Raw genomic sequence first — 23,920 nt, 5'->3', positions numbered from 1 at the left:
GTGCCCACCTGATGTTTTTCCCCTCTCCCCTGCCAGTTTTGCTCTGCTTCTCCAGGGGCACCTGGTTCTTGCTTCTGCAGCCACCCTAGAATCCGTTTCCTCTGTTCTTTCCCCTTTGTCCCCAGTTTCACCCCTCGTCCCCCAGGGCTGGGCTGAGGGAAAGCCAGGAAGAGCTGGAGGCCCTGCTCCCTGCTGTGGGGCTGCAGCATTCCCAGCTGTGAGAAAGGTGGGCTGAGCTGCCATCTGGGGGGGGCTGCACTTGAGGGGTCCCCATGTCTGCCCAGCCCAGAGTCATTCCAGAGGTCCCCTGGCACAGGGTCATCATTTTCCATCTCCAAAATGGCTCCGCCTGGCAGGACCACGGGTCTGCTCTTTCTCTGGGCTCCTGGGCCCCTTCTTCTCTTTGGGGTCTATGTGTGCACGTACACGTGCATATGTGTGTGTGTGCAGATCCCTGCCAGCAGTGCTGGAGCCTCTGCCTTGGCTCCAAAATCTTAATTTGGCTGTGATGAATCCAGACCACCAAGGCGCACATTAATTTTCCTGATGCTCGTTTATATTTTGTTGATCGGAGAAATATGCATGATGTGGGCAAGCAGACACTGGGCTTTCGCCACTTCTCCACCTCTTTCCATTTCTGTGGCTCTTACTATTTTATTCCTTGATCAAATATAAGAAGCAAAGAGGAGAAAATATCCAGCATCCTTCCCTTCCCCAGCAGTAACTTTTGTTGGAGGAGGAGCATGAGGCACTGCCAGCTTTTCACAAGTTAAGAGTTAACTTTCATCTGGCTTTAATATCCAGTGGAAACATGGCTCCCCTCCTCAGCTTGTCTTAAAGGATTAATCACATTTCTGAAGTTCACCCGTATTCCTTCTTTTTATTATTTTTTTTTTTAAACTGAACAATGCCAAGAAATTCCAGAAGTATGAAGCATGTTCACTGCAAATCATTTTTATGACATTGCAAAACCTCCCCTTTTCTTTTCAACCTTCCCTCAGATCTGGGCCCGGGAACGCTGGCTCCCCCAGCAGCCACCCAGCAGCCCCTCCGCGCCGCGCTCAGGGAGGCTTTCTCGACGCCTTGCCAAGAGAGCTGGTTTTTATTTAAACTCCATAAAGGATCTTGCTTTAATCAGAAAGTCTGCTTGAGAAATTTCATGTCACTTTTCCATGACTGTGGGTGGGAGAAGCTTGGAGCCACAGTTGTCTTTTGCTGCATTTCCCAGAGAACAAAAGCACATTTTTCTGCTGGCTGGGGCTGCCAGGGGAGGCTGCCTGCTGTCTGCCTGCCGCCAGCCCTCCTGCTTCCCCTCGGGCTCTCCAAACTGCCCGAGGTCGCGGGTGCCACATCCCGGGATGGGTTTCTAGGGGCGAGAGAGCTGTCGGCAGCACGTGGCTGTGTCATGACGACAGATGCAACGTGCTGCCTTAGCGTGGGGTTTTGAAAGGGAAGTGCAGTCTCATCCAGATTTAGCAGCAGTGCCACTTGGGAGTGTGTTCGTGCTGGGTCCTGGGAAGAAGCACCGACCTGGGCCTTGATGTGACAACGTGACCTGTGACCAACTGCAGGATGTGCAGTTGTCACTAGTGGTCGCCTGGGCTGGTGCGTGGCATTGTAAAAATGCAAGTGAGGGATGTTCTTCCTGGCACAAAACCTTCTCCTTCATACTACAGGCTGTCTGAGACAAACTTTGAGCTTGCAGTGCCCTGCAAGATTTGCCATCATGCTCAGGGAGAGTGGAAACCAGTTTTCTCCCTGGAAAGCTTGGTGGGGCCAGGCTGGCATGCTACCTGTCCTGCCAGATCTGTGAGGTTTTGCTGCAGTCTTCTGCTCCTGCTTTGAAAAACAGGGAAAAGAAAACAAAAAGTTGGCGCCCCTGCCTCCTCACCCCTGTGCTTCCAATCCTGCTGCCCTCATCAGCCTGACCAGAGTGGGAACCCCCATCACAGCCTGGTAGGGAGACACATGGTGGGATGGGGTTTTCACAGCTGCTTTAGCAGGGGAAGCGGCTGTGCTGTGTAGAGGAGGAACTGTTTTTCCTTGTAAGTCCATGTTCTTTAAACTGGAGCGTGGGCACTGCTTGGGCACATGTGAAGTGTCGTGGTTGAACAGCCTTCGGCTGGGAGATATTTGATGAGAGTGAGTGCCTGGAGCAGAGACATCGATTGCTCAGGCATTGGAGGACCTCAGGGAAGCTCTGGGAGCATCCAGCACTCACACACTTTCTCCCACCTGTCATCTTACACCCTCAAAGCAGGCTGGGCGCCTGAGTTGTGACTACAAAGTTAGCTTTTCAGTAGCAGGACAGCAGTTGTGTTTGAAATAGCAGGTGGCAGAAGGACCTTTTTTGGCCGCTCTTCAGTGCTGCAATAAGTTGGCTCATTTTTTACTCTCAGGCCAGGATTTTTCTCACCCAGTTTCCCAGCCCTGGAGCAGGCAGTTTCTGCAGAAGCTGTGTTTTAAGTTATTCATTTTGTAGGAAGGGGGAGGAGAAAAAAAATAAAGCTGTGAGACCACACCTGTTCCCCTAGCTGCTGGTGTCAGAGCGGTCCTCTGCCGGCACTGCAGTGAAACAGTCCTGAGTCCACAGGGAGAGGATGAGCTGACACTGAGATGCTTAGCCTGCCATTGAGGTGCCCTGTCTTTTGCTTTGTTTGCAGATCTCAAAGATTTCAAGTTTGACGGCCAACATGTGATCGAGGTGGATGAAGGGAACACGGCTGTGATCGCCTGCGACCTGCCCGAAAGTCACCCCAAGGCTCAGGTCCGCTACAGTGTGAAGCAGGAGTGGCTGGAGGCCTCCCGAGGTGAGTGCACAGGGGTCTCTCCTCCTGGGTCCCCTCCCAGGACCCTCAGTTTTACCCTTCCTTGCCAGCAGTAGCTTTCTCTGCTTGCTGCCTCCTCCTTGTCCCTTTGCCACCTATCTGAGCACAAGTTAGTTTAGGGCCCCTGGCAGGTCTCCCTGATGTCCCTGCTGCTTGGGATTGGGAAGCTACATCTAACACTGGCTTGCAAAAAGGCAAAAGGAAGCAGAATTAGGTGAGGCATATCACTCTTTATTGGGTGTCTCTTTGTGCCCATTAAGAATTCTTTCAGCCCAGCTTGGACAAAAGGTGACTTTGAATTTATTGACATTTTTAAGATTTAGGTCTCAATTTAGTAGCTTCATTCCATTTGCTGCATGTACCTGTGACAAGCTAGCTTCACTTGAGGCTCTGTTCCTTCCATCACTGCGTGATTGCTCCCTGTGATATTTGAACCAGAAGGGGTCATTTTACTGCCATCGGTGTTGCCATGGTATTTTTTCCTTTCCCACTTATCCACGTGTCCTTCAGGACACTGCGTGTCTTCCAGGAGGCTGGACAGGAGCATATCTTGTGACCACCTGCCACCTTCTCTTCTGTCTCTACAGACAATTACCTTATTATGCCATCTGGGAACCTTCAGATCGTCAATGCCAGCCAAGAGGATGAGGGGACTTATAAATGTGCTGCCTACAACCCTGTGACACAGGAGGTGAAAACTTCGGTCTCCAGCGAGAGGCTCCGTGTGAGACGTAAGCCTCACTGCACATTTCCATAGCACTTCCAGCTCTGGCAGCACGTACCAATGCTAACACAGCTGTTTTTCTATTTGAACTAACGTTACCAGTTCCTGGGAAAACTCCTTTCTGGCAGCAGAAGGCCCCACGGTCTGCTCCTGGAGTATGAGCCCTGGGATTGCCGTACTTCCTTAGGATTTGTTCTTGGCCATGGGCAAGCAAAGGCCCTTAACCCTTTAGCAAGGCTGCTAGCTGTGTGCATTCCCTTAAGGAACGTCCCACTTGGCCTGTATTGCCATTTATCTGCCCCAGCACAGGGAAACAGTGTACTAGCCCTGCCATTAATCCTACCTACCCACTGCACAGGGTGCTTTCCCACCCGCCACTTTCCTTCCCACCCACTTCCTTCCCCACTCTCTCCGCCCCAGGCTCTACAGCAGAGGCAGCCCGGATAATCTACCCTCCTGAAGCTCAGACCATCATTGTCACCAAGGGCCAGAGCCTCATCCTGGAGTGCGTGGCCAGCGGGATCCCCCCACCACGGGTCACCTGGGCCAAAGATGGTTCCAGTGTCTCCGCGTACAACAAGACGCGCTTCCTGCTCAGCAACCTCCTGATCGACCCCACGAGTGAGGAGGACTCAGGCACCTACAGCTGCATGGCTGACAATGGGGTTGGGGAGGCCGGAGCTGCATTCATCTTCTACAACGTGCAGGTGTTTGGTGAGTGCTGCTGTAGCCATTGTTTCAGGAAGGGCTTGGACTTTCTCCACTGCTTTTAGGGGAAAATACTAGCACTGATGTACTTTTCCTCTCCCTGAACAAACCACAATGTAATGCAAACCCTTCCTTGTGGTTCCAGTTTCTAGGAGACCAGACAAACTCTTCCTTGAGGATGGTAGTTCCTCCTTCATGGATTCCACCATGGGCTGGAGATGGGGGATCCTCCCTTCCTCTGCAGAAGCTCTTCTTTTGTCATTTGTGGCACTGTTTTTGTTCTAACACTTTCTAGTGGAGGACTGGCTGCTCTTTAGACATATTTGACATTGGCATAGGAAGGCATCAGAGTGTCTTGCTTTTTCTTCTGTTCTGTAGGGAAGCTCTCTATGGGATGGGAAATGTAAGGGATACTACCTACACCTTATATATTTCTACCATGCATCCTTGCCCTTCTCACAATCACTAGGGAGGCTAAGCCTCTTCTATGGATTGCATTTCATCCAGATGCCGATGTATTGTTGTGGCACAAGCTCAGTCTTTGCAGAGTAGCACTTCAGCTCAGCAAAATGGGACTTGTAGGTGGCTGCTGTCATCTGAGAGGGGCAGATGGCTTTGGGCCACCTCTCTCTGTGGTTTATGTGGATGCGGAAGGGGAGGTGCATTGAAGCAGGCCAGTGTGGGCCCCCACAAAGGGAGTAGGACTTCAGGGCAGGAAAGGATCCATCAATCTTCTCCCATCCCTGCCAGAGAAGAAAGTGCAAAGCCATGACTGTGCCATGCTCCCAGACAAGTGGCACTCAACAGCTGTGGTTTTTCCCCACGCAGAGCCCCCGGAGGTCACCATGGAGCTGTCCCAGCAGATCATTCCGTGGGGCCAGAGTGCCAAGTTCACCTGCGAGGTGCGAGGGAACCCCCAGCCCTCCGTCATGTGGCTGCGCAATGCTGTCCCCCTGTCCGCCAGCCACCGGCTCCGGCTGTCCCACCGGGCACTGCGCCTGGTCAGCGTGGGGCCCGAGGATGATGGGATATACCAGTGCATGGCGGAGAATGAGGTTGGCAGCGCACAAGCCATGGTGCAGCTCAGGACAGCCCGGCCAGGTAAGTCCCGTCTCTCCGAGCTTGTGACCATCCAGTCCCAGAGCCTAACACACAGGGAAAGAGCAGGGCGGGGAGCAGGAGAAGGATGTTGGTGCGTAACCCTCCCACTTGTGTTTGATCTGCCTTGCTCTCCCCTCCTTTCTAACCTACGCTTTGACTACTACTGGGATCTCCATATCTCCCTGTGGGAACAGATGACAGCAGAGCAGTTTTGCTTCTAAGGGCAGGAGGACCATGTGTGCATATTTGAGCGATCTCTACATGAGAGAGACAAAACATTCTGGGTGTAGTGCCTTGCCCCTTGGCTTAGCTCTGCCTCTGAGCTTGGGCACGAGCATAAATACTGATGTGAGTGGATTCACCTGGGGTAAGAGAGAGACCACCTGATTCCTTGGACCATGTTGAACTTATCCAGGGTAAGAGGGGCTTCTAAGAGGGAGGAAGCCTCATGTGGCCAAGGCCTGTTCTAAGAGAGGTCCCAGTGAGATGTGCTAGGTTTAGAGCAGGGGAAGGAGAGATTGTTGCCAACACCTTTTTCAATGGCACTGCAGGCAGCACCACACAAGAGTCTCATAGCTCTGCCATCACCACAGACTGGGATGGACATTTACCCTGCCTTGACACCTTGTCTTTCAGGAGCTTCACTCAACCCTGGGCGAGATGCCCAGCTGGGTTCAGCTCAGCTTCCAACACCACCTTCCAGGGAAAGTGCCTTAAAGCTGCCCCTGGATAAAACTGGGCTGCCAAAGCTTGAGACAACTCCGCTGGCAGTGTCTCCACAGTGTGCAGCCAACAGGGAGCTGGTGGCTCCAGCTGAGGCCCCCATCATCCTCAGTTCCCCCCGGACATCCAAGACGGACAGCTACGACCTGGTGTGGAGACCCCGTCCTGACAGCAGAGCCCCCATCCTCTATTACGTGGTGAAGCATCGCAAGGTATCGCTGTTTTGCCCTGCTCCCATCTCTCCTCTGTGCCGTTCCATGGGTGGGCTGGTGCCTCACCACGTTTTCACACCTCGTGAGCAGGTGTGTTGGGGCAGGGGCACCCACTGCTCACTGGTGGCACTGGTTGGTGGGACCTCCTGGGCTGCAGTCTCAGCTGAGGTATGACGAGTACAGGCTGTGAGAGGAGGTTTGCTGAGCTGAAGAGCCCATAGCAGTGCCCGTCTGCATCAGTATGCAGAAGGCATGTGCACATACATGTGTTTCCAGTAGCTTCCACTTAAAATTCCCAGTTGTGTGCTTGCACAAGTAGGAATTCCTGAGGGCACATTGTGCATTACTTGCTCTGGAATGCTTTTGTCTTGGCACAAGCCACAGGGACACCTCTGCCTTGAAAGGCTTGGGCTGCAGGACACAGATCAGCAGCTGCGTGTACCTGCCATGCTCAGCAACACCGAAGTGTCCGTGCTCACTGAGTGTGACAAGCCAGCAGAGAGCCCTCATAGCCATTGTAAATCCTCTGGGAAGGTCCTTAACCACCAGTTTTATTCTGGAAGTTGAAAGGCAGGGCACTGTTGAGTATGTCTCTTGCCAGTGGCACGTGATGCGGTGCCGAGTCCTGCTTGAGTCCAAGGGCTCCTGCCCTCTGTGGTGCTTCTCAGCACCACAGGCACACTGCAGGCAGAGCTGTACCCCAGCAGTTTCTTTAAATAGCGAAGTATTGTTGAGGGAAATATTCTGCTTTTGAGATGTAAAGTATCGCTTTCCATTTTGCTGGGGGTAAGTGGAAGAAAGTGGCTTAAATTTATCTGTTTGCTGCTTGTCTTTCCTTTGGGTAGTTAGGGAGTTGCAGTAGAGAGGCAAGTTTTGCCTCAGATTCCAAAGGGTTTGAGTATATTCCAAAAACATGCCAGACTGCATGTTTTGGATTCCCAGCCACTGCAAGGGAAGCCACTGTTTTCAAGTACCTGTCAATATATGTCTCTATTTTCCTGGAATTGTTTGATTTTTGTAAAAATATATTGTAGGCCGTTATAATCCTTAATTTCTTTCTAAACAAAACTTAAGCTGAGGATTTCAGCTGTCTTTTTAAAGAGCCTTTTAAAACAAAGGCAGAAGATGCCAACACAAGAACACAATAGAGCAAGCTTAAATAAAAAACAAAGATGCCTAAAGCCTCACCAGACTATTGGCTCTGGTTGTCTGCTAAGAAGAGATTTGTTCCCCAATGGTGTATCACATAACTACCAATTCTGCATGTGATCTTAACTTGCAGGCTTGGAGTTTGTCCATATTTGATTTGTTTTTCCGCGCTTCACCTGGAAGGGGCCGTAGGGCAGTGGAGGTCACCATGGGTCACTGCAGTTTGCAGTAATATGTTTTCAGTGTAGTCCAAATTCTCAGCTGGAGACTCTTTCTTGGCATGCTTAAGGATTGTCTGGAAAGGAATTAGTCCCAATAACCCTTAAACTTGTTTAGAAAGAGTCTTTCCATCTGAGATCCTTAGGATCAGGTTATATAATGATCTGGTTTTGACATTTCTGACTGGAAAAGCATGTGTGCGGAGAGGGAAGAAATCAATTCAACAACAAAAGAAAAGGCTCTTTGTGTAAAAGATGGCTGAAAGGAAAGTTAAACCTACAGACAGGAGACTTACATTTGTACTGGGCAAGAGTCTGCTTCTTCTCTGGAAAATATCTGTGGATGTCTCTTTTTTCTCCCTGTTCTTGCACTGCCCCTAAATTCTCAGCAGCCTCCAAGCAGTCAGATGCCACGCAGCCCTTATTTTTGTTTCCTAAGAATTTCTCTTTTTCTTTCCTGGATATTAGCAGCCTTTAGGGCTCCCCTCCCTGGCCCCACAACTTCGCGGGTTCAGGAATAAAAATAAAATGAGGCAGGCATTAATCAGTCAGTGTCAAACGCTTGGAGAAGATGAATGATACAGCAGAGTCTTGGCATTTCCGTTTTGTTGCGTTGCCTGCGTTACTAATGCTCCTTTTGGCATCGGGTCACTTCAGTGTCCTGCCTGTTTGCCTGCAAAAATATTATCCTTGCAGCTGGGGAGAAGGAGGAAGGTCCCACCTTCCCTCCACCTCCGCATGGGGCATCAGGGCATCACTGAAAAACAAACTGTGTTTCCAAGCCTTTCTCAGGGCCATGGCCATACACAGTCTCTTTCCTGCAGGAACCTGTGCTCCAGCATTATGGTTCTTCATTTCAGCCTGAAAGTGCCAGTGGTGAGGCTGGATAAAACTAGGTAAAAAGCTGTTGGTCAGATGATTGAGGTCCAGATGACCGAAGTAGTGTCTGGGTACCTCATCCTGTGGAAATGGCCAGTGTCTAAATGAGCAGTTCAGCGGCTGGGCTGCAGGAGAAATTTGGCTCCCTAAAGCAGCTCAGTCCTCTGGTTAATGCTGCTTTTTGTGGGGCGTGCCTGCTCTAGGGCTTTACACCCATTGAGGGGCCATGGTATCAGAGGGAACCAGCAGACAGATCACGGCTGAGTGAACCTCTGGAGTCAAGACAACACCCTGGTGCTTGGGTGACTTTTCCCAGATACACCTGAATCCTTCAGCTTTTCAAAATCAGGCTGGAAACATCTCCCTCCTTTGCAGACAGGGAACTGGCCTCCAGGCAGGGGAGGTAGCCCTGGTGGATACACAACCTGTTGTGAAAGTTTCTGAGCTCAGTGCCTACAAGAAGCCCAGCCTGCCCCCAGCTTTGAAATGCCTGTGTTGGTCTCTCAGCAGGTTGCCAATGCCTCGGACAGCTGGGCAGTGAGGGATGTCCCAGCCTCGCAGCACCGCCTGACCCTCTCCAGGCTGGACCCTGGGAGCCTCTATGAGGTGGAGATGGCTGCTCACAACTGTGCTGGCGAGGGACAGACGGCCATGGTGACCTTCCGGACTGGTAAAGGTCAAACCTTTCCCTGGGTGTTTTGCTCTGAGTCAGGGGAGGGCCCCTCGGAGACATCCTGTCCCAGCCCTGAGGCACAGGCAGCAGGCTTAGGACAAAAGGGCCGTTTCTGCTCTGGAAATCCATCTGCCCTCAGCTTAGAGTGACTGTCAGAGCAAAAGTGGAAGGTAGGATGGGGAAAATCAGGTCTTCCCCTCTGTATGGGTTGAAACAAGTCCCTTCCTCCCTCTGTGTCTCAGTTGAACACCTGTAGAACTGTAGAAAATGGGTATAGCGGGGATGTCAAGAGGTTTAATCCGTCCTCTGCCTGGAGACACAATCAGCCTGTGGGGATTGTTCCCAACAGGTGTTCATCTAATTGTCTTTAAAAGTTTCTCCTGTGCTAAAGGAAACTCCAAGCTTTCCCATACAGTATGCTGGGTGCTGCGCTGTCTTTGTCACTAAAAGGATATTCCAAATGTCCACACGAAGTCCCTCTGTCCCCTGGCTGTTTTGCATGTCTCCAGCAGGTGTGCAGAATGCCATTCCCTTTGTAGCAAGCTTCCCCATAGTCGTGGGCTTGCTCACATCTCCCCTCAGGCCCCCATCTTGTGCTAATTACTACCTTCTCAAGGCAGAAATCTAGGTTTTCTTGGTTTTCAAGAAAACCAATTAAAAGTTGTAGAAAATTAAATATGAGGGAGACCTATTAACAGTTTAACAAACTTGCCCCTTTAGCTTTAGTTCCTGCCTGCAGGCTGAGTGCTTTGAATCCCTAGGGCCTCTAGAGTCCATAGAGTACTTATTTCTGCATCCTGGCTGGGAATATTTTCTTTCCTCATCTCATCACAAATTAACTGTGAGCCGCATCTCCATGTCAGTGATGCCACCTCCCTTCTGCACAGGTCGGCGCCCAAAACCAGAGATTGTTGCCAGCAAAGAGCAGCAAATCCAGAGGGATGACCCAGGCACGAGCACTCAGAGCAGTAACCAGTCTGACAACAGCCGTCTGTCCCGTAAGGCCCTCCTGGAATGGGGCAAGGAGGGAGGACAAGGGGTGCTGGATCTCTTGTGGGTGGCAGTGGCCAGGCCATGCTGGGCTTGAAATCTCCACTGGGTAAATCAAGACTGTGCAATGCTGTGGGTGGTCTCTACCTCCTGACAAGGAGAGGTCCTTCTTGAACATCCCTGCTACTGCCCTTGGCAGACTGTCTCAGGAGAGCAGGGAGATCCTACTGCCTGGCCCCACCTTTAATGCAATGACTTGTCAGAATCTCTCTGTCTCTTGCTGAGTTTCACGTGGAGGGTTCAGAAAGCCCTGCCATGAAGTCTGTGAATGTGCAGGGTACAGGAACAACAAACTGCAGTGCACCGGTGGGTGCTGGCAGAGTGTGAGGAAGGAAAGGGGACCAAGTCCCTGCATGTGCTGGCATCCTCTCCTCTTAGTCAAGGCCTGACAAGGGCCAGTTAGTGCCCATTTAGGGGTGTAGGGTGCTCCATTTGGGTATTTTGCTGCACTGGAGAAACATCAGATCCCTACTGGTTTCTCCAATTTATTGTTTCCCACCTTGTGTCTGTCATTACTATTGCCATTATAATTTCTGTGAAATTCTCTCCTTCAGTCTATATCTTTTTTGTAAAGTCCCATCCTTCAGCCTCCCCCATACAATCATATTACCTTTTCTTTCATGTTCACAGATTCGTTCATCTCTTTCTCTCCCATCTTGTGATGATTTTCCTATCAAATTGTATTTCCCCAATTTAGAACTTTTCCATATTTCCTCCTCAGCTGTTTCTTCTCAATCTCTCTTGTTTTCATCTCCTACACTTCTTTGTCCCCAGCGTCATCTCCCCTTGCTCACAGCCAGGCTTTTTGCTCCATCTCCAGCCCTGCATCCACACCTCTCACTGCTCTCCCTCCCATGATGGGGGTACACACCTCAAACCTTGTCTCATCCTACTTGAGCTGGGAGTGGGAAAGGAGCAAGATGCAAGCAGGAGTAAAAGATGTTTGTAGGCACAAACTGAAAGGAGTGGGGATTTGGGCGTGCCAGCTCTAATGAAGAGATGGAGGGAAGAGAGCATTCAGGATTTAAAGAGCATGTGCGTTGGTGCAATGGAGGTCGTCCTTCACCCACATACCTCTGAGGTACATGATCCTCCAGACAGGGCAAGAAGGATATGTTTCATGGCCTTCTGTGCCTTTTGCAGCTCCAGAGGCACCAGACCGTCCAACCATATCTATGGCATCAGAGACATCTGTGTATGTGACCTGGATCCCCCGTGGGAATGGCGGGTTCCCCATCCAGTCTTTCCGTGTGGAATACAAGAAATTGAAGAAGCTGGGAGACTGGGTCCTGGCCACCAGTGACATTCCTCCCTCTCGCCTCTCTGTAGAAATCCCAGGCCTGGAGAAAGGTAGGCAGGTGTTCCCCTCCCTGCTTCCTGGAGGTCTGCAGGAAGGCTGCACAGTCCCTGTAGAATGGTTATCCATCTATCACATCATGCTAAGCCCCAGCGTGTGTGAGCAAAACAAAGCCTCCCTGGCTCCCGCCTTAGGTGCGTAGGGAAAAAGCTGCAGATGCTTCTCCAATTTCTCCAGCTGCAAAGACCAGCGTAGGTTTGACCTCCCTCAGGGAGGCTTAAACATGCTTTTCTGCATTACAGGATATAGTTACTTAAAGGCATTTGGTTTTGCCATTTACTAGACAGGACAGAACTTTCCTTAGCCACAGGCAAGACAGATGGGCACACAATTCCCATTGGACTTCACATGAGAAAAGATTTCATCGCTGAGGTGGACAGCATAAGAGGGGACATAACTACCCCAACCTAAAGACCAGTAAAATGATGTTTGAGTAAAAACTACTTAGGCTTTGAGCTTTTAACTGATGTTTATGTACTTAAGTCACATGTAGTCGAGAAAGGACACCTTTCCATACCTGCTTTCAGGTCAAGATATCCTTTCAGGCACCTCTTAAACCCCACACAAATCCAAAACTGCTACCTGACCTTTAGACCATCCAGACAGGAATTGGGGAAGGCAAATAAAAGCAGGCTCCATCAAAAACATGGCTGAAATGTGGCCAGTCAGTGTTTATACCTCAATTACAAACTCCCTGTAGGCTCTTTGCCTTCTGGACAAGATGTAGCCCCTCTTCACAGACAGGCCTGTGCTAACAGTAGAAGTCTCTGCAACTCTTTTATTTCCCATTTTCACCTTAGGCACATCCTATAAATTCCGTGTCCGGGCACTGAACATCCTGGGAGAGAGTGAGCCCAGTGCGGCGTCTCGGCCATATGTGGTGTCTGGGTACAGCAACCGGGTCTACGAGCGCCCTGTGGCCGGGCCATACATCACCTTCACAGATGCCATCAACGAGACCACCATCATGCTGAAGTGGATGGTAAGGTTTGTAGGGGCCGAGATCTCTGCATGTGCAGGAAGAAGGTGTGTGGGAGCTACTTGCCCAGCTTACACCTCTTCCAGGTTACCACAGTGAAGCCTGTCACCAGCACAAATAGGTCAGGGATCCAATAGCTGCCTCCACCAAATGAGGACTGGGTTTGGGCCGCATAGAAGGGCAGGAAGTCCCTTGAATTCAACATTGTATACAGGAAGATTTCAGTGGATAACCTCAGGGTCTTGACCATTTTGATCAACAAGCACAGTTCAACAACGCACGGGGTGGCTGCTTGCTCTCCTGGCTAAATTCCTGGAATCCATTAGCACCTCTGTCTGTGCTAGTAGTTTCCAGCAGATATGTCCTTCACTCTGACTTGCTGGATAGCAGTCCTAGGTGCTAAAAATCATTTACAGCAGTCCACCCCAGAGGATTTTTAGGAGTGGGCAGGATCTTTTGGATCACAAGCCCAGTTCCAAGTGTTTTCAACAGCTTAGAGCTTATTCAGAGGGATATATTGTCCTCCTCTCTCCTAGTTGCTTCTAGCCAGAAATTGCTACAGGGCAGGATGGGCACTGCAGTTCATTTGAACACAAACAGTAGCTGATAAAATACTGTGTGAAAGACAGCAAGAACGTGTGAAGCGGGGACAGTACCGCCCTGGGTGTGGGAGAGGAAGAGAGCTGTCTTCAGAAACACAAGACTACTGTGGTCACCAGTTTGTGGCAAGACGTAGTTTGTCTGGAAGCTATGAGCCTACTGGAGTCAAGATGAAGGTGTGTTTGCCCATGCCCAGCTGAGTCACTGTTGTTCAGGAATTTTTTCTCTGAATCATTGGCTGTGGCTGCTGAGAGCGAGCAGAGCACTGGATGCTTGGGGTGACAGGCCCAGACTCATGGCTTGTCTGTTATCTGAGAGAAGCAAAGTGTGAGAGTATAAAATAGCACTGAGCTCTTGTAAAGAAACCCCTGCTGTGCAACACAAAGAAGATTCCTCTGCTAGGTTTTCTTCCTGTCCCATCCCACTTATCCAAACTGCTCCTCACCTAGAGCAATATGGAGCACAGACATCTCTACTAATTTCTGTTCTCCCTCCCATTCTCTGCAGTATATCCCAGCCAGCAACAACAACACTCCCATTCATGGATTTTACATCTACTACCGCCCCACTGACAGTGACAATGACAGTGACTACAAGAAGGACGTGGTGGAAGGTAGGAGAAATTGAGAGACTGGTCCCAGGTGTTGGTTTCTTCTGGAAGATGACACAGCCAGAAGGAGCCCTGTGCACAAAAGGTGGCGGCTGTCTGGGCCTACTCTTCCTAGCACTGCTGCAGAGCTGGGCCAGCTGTGTGTTCCCTGAGGAAGTTAACGGCACATGTGTTTGTTCCCTCCTCAGGAGATCGGTACTGGCACTCCATCAGCCACCTGCAGCCAGAGACCTCGTATGACATTAAGATGCAATGCTTCAATGAGGGTGGTGAAAGCGAGTTCAGCAACGTGATGATCTGTGAAACCAAAGGTAACCAGCTTCACAGGGCAGCTCTGGGAGTGCAGCAGGCTGCCTTCCCTGCCTGCAGCTGTCAGAGGACAGCACGGGAGGTACCATGCCTGCCTGACAGTGTGTCATCCAAGCTCAGGCAAGGTGATGGAGGCAGCACTGGGAAGAAGAGAGACATAGGGTCATTCATGCTGTTGATCAGTATGTGTATGTACCCACAGCAGTACTCACAGACCCCTTGCACAGAGTCCATCATTGTCCTTCAGAGTTGTAGTTAGCTTTTGTGTTCCTAGATGGTGACTTGAACCAGAAGGACTACCTTTCTCTTACTGTGCCAAACTCCTGTGTTGGGTTAGAAGCAGGTCCCAATGTTGTCTTCCAAGCAGCTGCACTGTCATGATAGGAACAGCCCAAGTGTGTGTTTTGGAGAAGCTATTTTCGTTTTTGCTTTAGCAGTCCACGAGCAGATCTGGCAAAGTTGTAAACCAAGCACAGAGGACTTGTCTGTATTGCAATACGCATCAGCCGAGGAAATCCTGTCATCCAGGGGTGCTTCTTTAAAGCCACCATAGTCTGCCCACTCCACAGCAGCACAGAAATCCCTGGAATAGGCTGCTATTCCATCTGCCATGTCTGTGTCTAATGCTCACTCTCTTTTCCCTTCACAGCTCGGAAGTCTCTTGGCCTGCCGGGTCGTCTTCCACCCTCCACAGTGCCCCCCCAGCAGCATCCCCCACTCAGTGGTGGGCACAGTGGCCTGGGGACAGGAGCCATGATGGCCCGTTCCAGTGACTTGCCATACTTGATTGTAGGCGTCGTGCTGGGCTCTATTGTACTCCTCATCGTGGCTTTCATCCCCTTTTGCCTTTGGAGAGCCTGGTCCAAGCAGAGTAAGGGTTCTTTCTTGAGGGCTAATTTAAAAGATGTGCTTTGTCTGTGGATTAGATCTGACCCTGGGTGTAGTTGGTCAAACGCCCAAAATGTGAGGGCTGTGCATTCTGGGAAGCAGGGAAAGGGTGGGCAGCAGGTCTTGGATGCTCTGTGGAACCCCATAAAGACAAAGGCCACTGTTTGTCCCTTGTTCTGCTTACCTTGTTGAAAAGGAACCTCAGGGACTAGGGGCAAAGGGAAACTCCACTGGCAATTGTGTAGGGCCCCTTTACACCATTTGGCTCCAAGGGTGCTTTGGGTGCCAAAACATCTTCCTGATAGGATAGTCTAACGCTATCCCTGCTGAGCTTCAGGAAGCTCAACTTTACCTCTGATTTTTCCCTCAGATTTCCCTTTTCTTCCCTCTGCAGAGCAAACCATTGACATGGGCTTTCCAGGAGCTGGGCTGCTGGTCTCATCCTGCCAGTACACCATGGTGCCGCTGAGGGGCATCTCTGCTCCTCGTGCCAGTGGACACCCCTACATTAATGGGCAGCCCTACGCCAACAGGGCACACTTGAATGGCATCTGCCCCTCCTCAGGAGTGGGGTATGCAAGCACCAAGCCCCGAGATTACAGCCCAGATGAAGTGCCACCGGTATGTCCACACCTGTAGTTAAGAGCTGGTTTGACATGAACTGGAGGCCATGGTTGCAGTGGGAGGGCTTCTCCAGATGTGGCTGCCACACTCTGCAGCATGTAGAACTGACAACACTGGCTTTTTAAAAGAGATTTCCTCTTTGCAGTGGAGTCTGAGACATGGGGGGGAACAGGAAGGTCTCCAAAACACTGGTGAACGGGTGGTTTCTTGGGGCAGTGGCTCTTAAGTATGGAGGAGGTTCCTGTTTCTCCTGAACGAAGCTCACAAGGACTGACAGTGCTGAAGACTCTGTGTGTAAAAAGTAACACAGGCCAAGGCAGTGCCTTGGCAGAGCCTATAAATTGGTTATTGTCCCCCATTGATTCAGCAGTAAGCATGAAGTGAGTTTTTCAGTGCTCAGTTTCACTGTCCTCTGTAGCAAAATAAACAGTTTCAGCTTTTTCTGCCTTCTGCCATAAGAGCCTCACCAATTTGCCCCAGGGTTTCAACTCCCAGATCACAGCACCTGCTTCTTAATGTGCTATTGCTCCAAAAATCTTTGTCCTTCCAGACACACGAGGAGACCAACGCCTTGCTGCAGGCAAGAGTGCTGCAAAATGGGAATGCCCAGCAAGACTACCAGCCCTCCAGGTTAGTCCTGGCTTTTGGAGGGGGTGGATGGAACCCACAAGACTACATGCTCACAAAAGCTTGCCCTCAATGCACTCCCATTTGTCCCAACTCATTTGGGAAACAAATCCATGCTCCAGCACTAGGCTTTCTTGGTCCAAATTCTCTTGTAAAGCTCATTCCTCTCATGATTTCAGGGAGGAATAATTAAATTGTAGAGGTGTGTAAAGGTGGCCAAGACCTACTTCCCCTGTCCCCTTTTGCTCCTCCTACTCCTAAATGGGAGACTGAAAAGCAGAATGATAGAAGCAAGCAGCTATGACTGAATACTGATAAACAGCTGCCCCAGAATCTGCCTGGGTTCCAGCTGGGAGTGCTTTGTGTCTCACTGTTCAGATGTCTTTATTACCATGTTCCCTATGAAGCACTACTTCTCCCAGCTCCTGTGGTACTCACTAGCTGTTTGGATCAGGGATACCAGGTCCCATCACCTCATTCCCGTCTCACAAGTAGATTCCTATTTCCATTCCTCACTTAGGAATGCTGTGTGTCACTGCGTTGATGCAGCTGGCTGTTACACAGGTTATCTCTTTCAAGGAGGAAAGATCTGTTAACAGCACCAAACCTCTCTGCCTGCCTCCTCAGATTGCCCAGCTCAAGAACAGAAGACAGCTCTTTCCTCTACAGTCTACCAGATGACTCCACCCACCAGCTTCTTCAGCAACAAGATGACTGTCCTCACCTTCAAGAGCACTTTGTTGGCCTCCATCATCCAGTAATGGGAAGCAAAGTGGGATGCCCTAGCCTGGATCCTCGACGGGACACCTTGTTCCACCAAGGTCAGTGGTGGAACACTTTGGAAAAGTCCATGTCTCCTTCATCTCATCATTTGAAGCTGATCTTGAAGGGAAATCTCACTGTAAAGCATTTCTGATTGCTCGTGTACAAATTACGTGAGTCCATCTCCCTAGGACGTGATCCATTGATCCACACCTGTAGTATGGATCTGAATTGTTTTGTGCAGTCATGGGATCGAATTCCCATATAGACTTTCAGAATGCACATGTTCCTCTTTGATCAGAGTACCTCTCCTCAAAAAGTGAACTCTTAACTAAAAACCTCCCATGTCATCTCTAATTTCATCATGCATTGTAATTATTTCTTGCTCCTTTCCCTTTCAGGAAGCCCTTGCTGCCTAGGCCTAGTGCCAGTTGAAGAGGTAGAAAGACTAGAGTGCTGCCAGTCCAGAGGAGATCTGCATTCCCAGAATCCAGTGATCACATCTTTGGGTCAGGATCTACCAAGACACCTGAACAGCAGCCCGTCACCACTGAGACCTTTAGAGACTCACCCTCCCCCCAGCTAGGGACCAAGCTGCCTTTTGCAAAAGACTTATTCTAAAGAGAAAAAGAGAAAGGGTATTTATTTTTGTATAACACCCCTATTTATATATTTATGCACTTGTATATAGATGTATATGTGCCTTTTATAATGCTATGGAGACAGAAGGCATCCTCAGCAAGGTCACAGGAGGACCCAGGAAACAAAGCAGCAGCTCTCCGTGGCACCGGCTGTTCATCAGAGCACAGGATTGCAACAGCTGGACAAGAGACATTGCTGGACACGGGTCCAAACAGAGCTGCCACCACCAAGTTCAAGCACCCTCTTGCAGGGAGGGCTTCACAAGAGGTCTTCTCCTGTCCCCTACAGGAAGGTTCGTTCCAGGAACACACTCCTGTGAATGGACTGGAGTTACACACTCTGCCTAATCAACTTAAACAACCCTTCACATACACGCCATCTGCAGCCACCTATCTGTAAAGACAAACCACGCTTTAACATCTCAAATAAAGGCTTTAGTCTTTGCTGTGCCTGGCTTTATGCTAATTCCTCACACAGAATAAGCCTTTTCTTTTTTTTTTTTTTTTACTTGCAGACATACAGCAAGCAAGACACCTGGGGAATGGTGACATTTTCCTGCAGTTAGAGTTTTTCAAATAGCCACCAGGGTGAAATCTCCTTAATGCTGAGCTCAGAAGAGGGACAGCTGCTACCTGTGCCAGTTAAGTGACATGAAACTTCTAGTAAGGAGCACAGCTAGAGGAAATTTTCATTTATTTACAAGGATATTTGCATGAGTTTGGTGATGGAGGGAGGCAGTCAGACACTCAAATCTCAGCCAGTCTTGTTTCCTTTACCCCCACCCCCTATCCTGTGGTTTTCCAGTTTCAGGAACTTTCAGCATGCAGGCCTGTGGATAAGAGTGATTTTTTTCCTTAAGGAAACATGGGATTCTCAGCACCTCCAAAGGGACTGTTAAGGAAACTTTCCTCTCTGACCATCCAGGAGCCACTCCGGCAGTCACACTCCCTCTACCCAGACTTTTAACTGCTGGGACCGAAGCCCCTTCACAGTAGGCAGCTCCAGTGAGGTAACAGGTGCCCCTCTTGACTCTCTGCACACCCCCCACTCACACTGTCAGACAAGTTTCCCTTACTGGCTCAACCCTGGATTCCCCAAAGCAGAGTCTCAGATGTTTGGTTCCTTAAAGTAATTTAATTGTGGTGCAACAACACCATAACAGCTCAAGCGGGTGCCTCCCAGAAGGGACCCCAAACAAAGGAACCAGACAGAGACACAAAGACCAGTGGCAAAAGGCAGGGAGGGGGGAGGGAGGGGGGAGGAACAGCAAGAGCAGCTACAGGTTGTCCAACCTATTCAATTAAAAATGAGCAACAACCCCCAAGTGTTCCCGTGCACTCTCAGAAGCCTTGCACTGGAAGACCTGTGCAACATAATCCTTCACCCTGGGGGTGAAGGAAGTTTTCTCAGTAAGGGTAGGTGCTGTAAATGATCACATGCTGCCACGATACTAAATGCAAGAGGCAAAAAATAGTAAGACCTGGAAACACACTGAGCCTGGCTCTCTCACTCTGATCAGGCAGGTGCAAGTGGAGTTACAGGCTGACTTTACATTTGCTGTACCCTCCTCATGCCAGGTAAATGCCACATCCTGCACTGCACTGCAGTTTTCCACTGCTCCATACCCTTCTGAGAACCACAGGCCCCGAGGAAAAAAAGCCCCCAGTAAAAAAAAAAAGCCCCCTGCTTTCTCCCAGTAAATAGCACTTTCCTTTACTAGCTCAGTTAGCAGAGCAGTGCCATTCCTGCTGGGATGCTAAGCAATAACAAATGCACTCTTAAGGCAGACCTCTTCTACCATTTTTGAGAACAAGGTACCAAAGCTGTATTTGCCCATGTGAAGCTCTGATCCAGCTTTCCACAGCCACTTCTTTGAAGAGCAGACAAACATAATGCACACGCACACAGGGCACCTGTCCAGTGCAAGTCTCTCCAATGGACTGATAACAGTATTTAGTAGTTTTATTTGCAATTTATTTTATTCCATATCTGTTGCTGCACTCATATTTTGATAGAGGAAACAAATGTAACCCTTTACAACTAACCCCTGTATAGCCAAAACAATTTCTCACTCTGGGCATGACTGCTGCCACAGTTAATTTTAAGGGCAACTTGGATTGTTAGTTACCACTGCTGGTGTAAGAACAAGGAGTGCTTCAATTGGAGTCTCACAGTCCTGTGGTGAAGGTTGTAGAAAGAGGCGCCCCCCTTTCCTGCCAAGAAAAGCGAGTCCTTCTTTTCAGTACCCACCTCTTCTGACCAGATTGATCTCCTCTCTCAGGTGGGCTATGTCATCAGCCATGCGCATGAGCCGTGACCCCAGCCTGTCTCTCTCTTTCATGTCTGTAGTTTGGGTGCCCTGAAATTCTGCTCCCTGTAAGGAGAGGAAAAAAAAGGCTCCTATAAAACATGGGAGGATGAACAATGGAAATTTATTTCAAGGGGGGGAAGTGAAGCTTTCCAAGAAGCAGGATATCTCCATGACTTCTCCATTCATTAGTGAGAACTACTTGAAACTTGAGAGTGAGGGACCACTAACTTAGGCTGTCACAGGTGGCTGCCTTATTCCCTAGTACAGAGCAATGAAACCAGTTTTCATTGGAACACTTTGTTACGTGACTATTTCCATGTAACAAAGGAATATATTTTAATTCCTGCAAGGCATATTTTAATTAGAAATAAGATGAATTTGTTTCAGTCTTAGAAAGCAGCTAAGTAAGAAATTACAGAAATGCCAACGTATGGCTTCTTCAGGATCAGCTCATTACTCTCCCTTTCTACAAGATCTGGAGCAGCCATTCTTCCTGTCCCACTATTAGCCCAAACAGCAGAGCAGGGTGCAAGACCAGACAGCTGCTGAGGGCCAGATGATCCCTTACCCATTTCTGAACAGTCCCAAACCTGCATGTAGTACAGTGGCTAAGAGGCTTACCAGATCATTTGGTAGTGAATCCAGCTTAGTTTCAAGTTGATGCTTTTCCTGGCAAAACTCGTCCAGCTGCAGCAGCTTGGTGGTGTTTTCCTTTGTCACCTTCATTAGCATCTGCTGCAGTTCTAAGATTCTTTCCTGGAAAGATGTAAAATATTGAGCAGGGATGAGAGAGGACAAAAAGTGTGAAGTGGGGAAGAAGTGCTAGGCACAATGTAAGTGTCACAGAAGACATGTAAACAACAGACTGATCCTGCACATGCCACCTGATCCCACGGTATCTTTAGTGCAATCTGTCATGTTTATATATATATACACACATATATATATTGCAAATGCCTAAGTAAGTAAAGCAGTTAGGCAAAACTGTGAGAAAGAGAAAGCCATTAGGTACATAGTACTCCTGTACCCTTCTGTGCCCTTCTGTAAGGGCAGCTTAAGCATGTTGTCTCCTTGCACTAACAGTAGCTGAGCCTTAGGCTCCCCCAGATAGAGACATGAACTTTCCAGACTGCCCGGACTGGCATCCCAGGCATGAGCCAGGGCTTGCCCTGTACTCAAACAGTTTGTCACTAAAGGTGGTGGGAGAAGGCAGTAGGTGCTGAATGCTACCTGAGAACCAAAGAAAAGCACTCTGGAAGAACTTCATATGGGGACTGAAGCAGAACAATGCATTTGAGAAAAGTAAAACGAGATCATCAACTACATCCATGAGAAAGTAGGATGTGCATCAGCAACTGGAGCAGAGGTAGGAAAGATGATGGATATTATAGTCTATTAATGACAAGTGAAAAATAATCAAACATGAGCACGTTCACAAAAGATTTTAGTGTAACTATGCAGCTCCAGGGAAATGAAGCCTTAACAGATCATCATAACACGTGCATCTTCCTCATTTTCCTCCTCCTTACCTCCCATTTTTTAAGCTCCAGGTAATGCTTATATTCTTTCTCCATTATTTTCACTTTCATGTCCTCCATGGGTATGTTAACAGAGTGTGCTTGAACTGCTTCAAAATCAACCAGCCGACCAAACTTCTCCATCATCAGCTGATTGCACTTCTCTTCCAGTCCTAACAGAGGGGCACTGTTGGTTAATAAGAATTTCTGCCTTATCCCAGCTTTTTCTCTGAGCTCTTTGGTATTTGTTTTTAATAAATAATTCACACAAACCCACACAGAGCTCACAATTGAGTATTGCTGTTTGTCCTTGCCCATGATCACACCTGTGTGCTCATCAAGCCACACTCTAAGCCAGTCCTAGTAAGCCATTCCCACACCATAGGCTATATAGGGCTTCTGCAGGTCTGGTGGTGCTAGACACAGCTTTGGGTTTAGTTCTTGGGAAAGTGTTTTGAATAGAGCTTGTTTCATTCTTCTGATGTTACACAGAAGAGGAAATTGCCAAAAAAGCTTACATAGCTTTGGGGAAGCAACTTTCTTCCTAGGAGTTCTGGTTTATAACCAGAAATAGCAATCATGTATCCAGACTTCCAGTGTCTCACCTCAGTCAACTCTACTTATATTAAGGTCCCAAATTATTTTGCACAGCCTGTGCAAGTACAGAGACAGACATGTGGTGAGTTACCCACACCCAGTGAGGGGGAAGGAACGAGCATTAACGTGCTGTGTAGTTCAGAGTCTCTGTTACTCACGTCGAATCTCTGTCTCCATCTCCTTTTTGTCCTGGACAAGCTGCCTGTGTTTCTCCCGGGCCTTCTTATAATGTTCCCTTTGCACTGTCTTCTCATTACGTAAGTCCACAACTCTCTTCTGCAGGTACTCCAAGGACTGACTGGTAAATACCAAAGCCTGGGAGAAGTCACTGGGCATCTCCCCATCAACTAAGCACTGCACCTGCAAGAAGCAGCCACAAATAAGCAAGGCTGACTTTACTTATTAAGGTGACTTTACTTATTAAGGGTGCTGGTGATCTCTCTGGGTAACAAATGTGTGAGCAATAGAGAACTAAGGAGGGAGGTAATAGTAAGCGTGAGCACAACTCGTGTTTTGGGCCAGGGAATTGTTACCACTCAGTGAAGCTGAAAGACCACTTAGATCTATCACGACTGCCTACACATAAAGCTGTCTACCCTTCAATGGCTCCTGGAACAAAGGGGGAGTAAGGCACTCCCTGTCAGCTGTAATTTTGAATTATCTGGGAGCTGCAGGATTGCACAGTCAGGCCTTAGACTCCCCTGTCTTTATTATGAACCTTTTAATGATGGGAGATAGAACAAATGCAGAGAGCTGAGCTTGCCTCAAAAGTATACAGGCACTAACAGGCAGAGGCCTATCTTCTCTGAGGACATGATTTAGCCCAGACAAAATAACAGTATTGTCATGAGTTTTCCTCTTAATTTTCTACTATCTTCCCTGTGCTCACAGCTGTATAAATGAATGCAGTGTGTCCAATCCAACATTATTGAATTGGGCAGAACTCACATGAGTTTCAATAGTTTTGGGGCTTTTTTGGTTTGGTTTTTTTTAGGGTGGGTTTTGATTATTTTTCCAGGAGAATATCAGTAGGTAAGGACCTGAAGGAAAATACCATGCCAAACCTATAAAGCACCTGAAGACTATGCACATTTCAGCAATGGACCAACTTGCCTTTCCTTACCTCATTTCTGTCAGTCCAGGAGAAGGAAAAAAAAAAGAATTCTAGAGGAAATAGCAGCATGAAGTTCAATTAATGGCACTTCACTCCCAGGATAATATGGTGAATCAGGAACTAAGGGGCCCAAAGAACAGTAACACCATTGTTTAGATGTACATAGGCCATTCTGCACCTGCAGATGCACAACATCTTGAATTACCTGATGGAGTTTCAAAGGCACAACTACATTTAGCTCATTCAGTTTCTGCAGCTTTTCCCACTGAAAGATCTCCAGATCCCTCTTTGTTGTGTCCAGACTAGTTTCCACTTCTTTTGCCTGCAGAAAGACAAATTGTGGATAAACAAAATCCTGTAGTACTCAAAATATACAAGGTAGCAAGGTTCTGTTAGAGTTCCTCATCCGAAGGGAAAGAAGTATAGAAAAAAATGCTCTTTTTCTTTTTTTTATTACATATGATAGGTGAGTTTCATAGACAAACACGAGGCTCATCTATATATTCAAACAGTATTCTAACCTGAATACATCTGTACACATGTGCACCCGTAAATGTCTCCTTAGAGAAGCCCTGTATATATCAAGAGACAGCTGCTTTGTTTAACATCTAAAATACTTGTAGATCTACAGAGCCTGCAAGATAATTTTTATTGTGTTATGCCTGGAAATGCTTATTGATTCTGCATGAGAAAGAAACAATTCAGACTCAAATGTCAG

At 48.6% G+C, this 23,920-nt stretch overlaps 2 protein-coding genes across 2 annotated transcripts in view; one reads left to right on the top strand and one right to left on the bottom strand.

Moving 5' to 3' along the window:
• BOC (BOC cell adhesion associated, oncogene regulated) overlaps positions 1-18,112 on the top strand; it is a 96,238-nt gene extending 78,126 nt beyond the window's left edge. The window contains exons 5-20 of the mRNA XM_027727646.2: positions 2,664-2,810; positions 3,416-3,559; positions 3,973-4,266; positions 5,089-5,361; positions 5,998-6,296; positions 9,053-9,212; positions 10,103-10,213; positions 11,409-11,615; positions 12,423-12,604; positions 13,709-13,814; positions 14,000-14,122; positions 14,770-14,991; positions 15,403-15,629; positions 16,183-16,262; positions 16,887-17,080; positions 17,423-18,112. Of these exons, the coding sequence (XP_027583447.1) occupies positions 2,664-2,810; positions 3,416-3,559; positions 3,973-4,266; positions 5,089-5,361; positions 5,998-6,296; positions 9,053-9,212; positions 10,103-10,213; positions 11,409-11,615; positions 12,423-12,604; positions 13,709-13,814; positions 14,000-14,122; positions 14,770-14,991; positions 15,403-15,629; positions 16,183-16,262; positions 16,887-17,080; positions 17,423-17,607 (2,954 nt within the window). The 3' untranslated portion in view covers positions 17,608-18,112. The remainder of the gene's footprint in view (positions 1-2,663; positions 2,811-3,415; positions 3,560-3,972; positions 4,267-5,088; positions 5,362-5,997; positions 6,297-9,052; positions 9,213-10,102; positions 10,214-11,408; positions 11,616-12,422; positions 12,605-13,708; positions 13,815-13,999; positions 14,123-14,769; positions 14,992-15,402; positions 15,630-16,182; positions 16,263-16,886; positions 17,081-17,422) is intronic.
• A 1,503-nt stretch (positions 18,113-19,615) lies between these two features.
• Positions 19,616-23,920, bottom strand: part of CFAP44 (cilia and flagella associated protein 44) — a 38,496-nt gene continuing 34,191 nt past the window's right edge. Inside the window, exons 29-33 of the mRNA XM_039388437.1 lie at positions 23,408-23,524; positions 22,247-22,448; positions 21,504-21,664; positions 20,596-20,730; positions 19,616-20,037 (exon numbers count right to left, since the gene is read on the bottom strand). Of these exons, the coding sequence (XP_039244371.1) occupies positions 19,903-20,037; positions 20,596-20,730; positions 21,504-21,664; positions 22,247-22,448; positions 23,408-23,524 (750 nt within the window). The 3' untranslated portion in view covers positions 19,616-19,902. The remainder of the gene's footprint in view (positions 20,038-20,595; positions 20,731-21,503; positions 21,665-22,246; positions 22,449-23,407; positions 23,525-23,920) is intronic.

Source organism: Pipra filicauda, unplaced genomic scaffold, assembly GCF_003945595.2.
Source record: "Pipra filicauda isolate LSUMZ 115617 unplaced genomic scaffold, ASM394559v2 scaffold64_size3178608_pilon, whole genome shotgun sequence".
Taxonomy (NCBI): Eukaryota; Metazoa; Chordata; class Aves; order Passeriformes; family Pipridae; genus Pipra; species Pipra filicauda.
The sequence above is the reverse complement of the archived record's forward strand: the minus strand, read 5'-3'. Positions and strand labels throughout refer to the sequence as shown.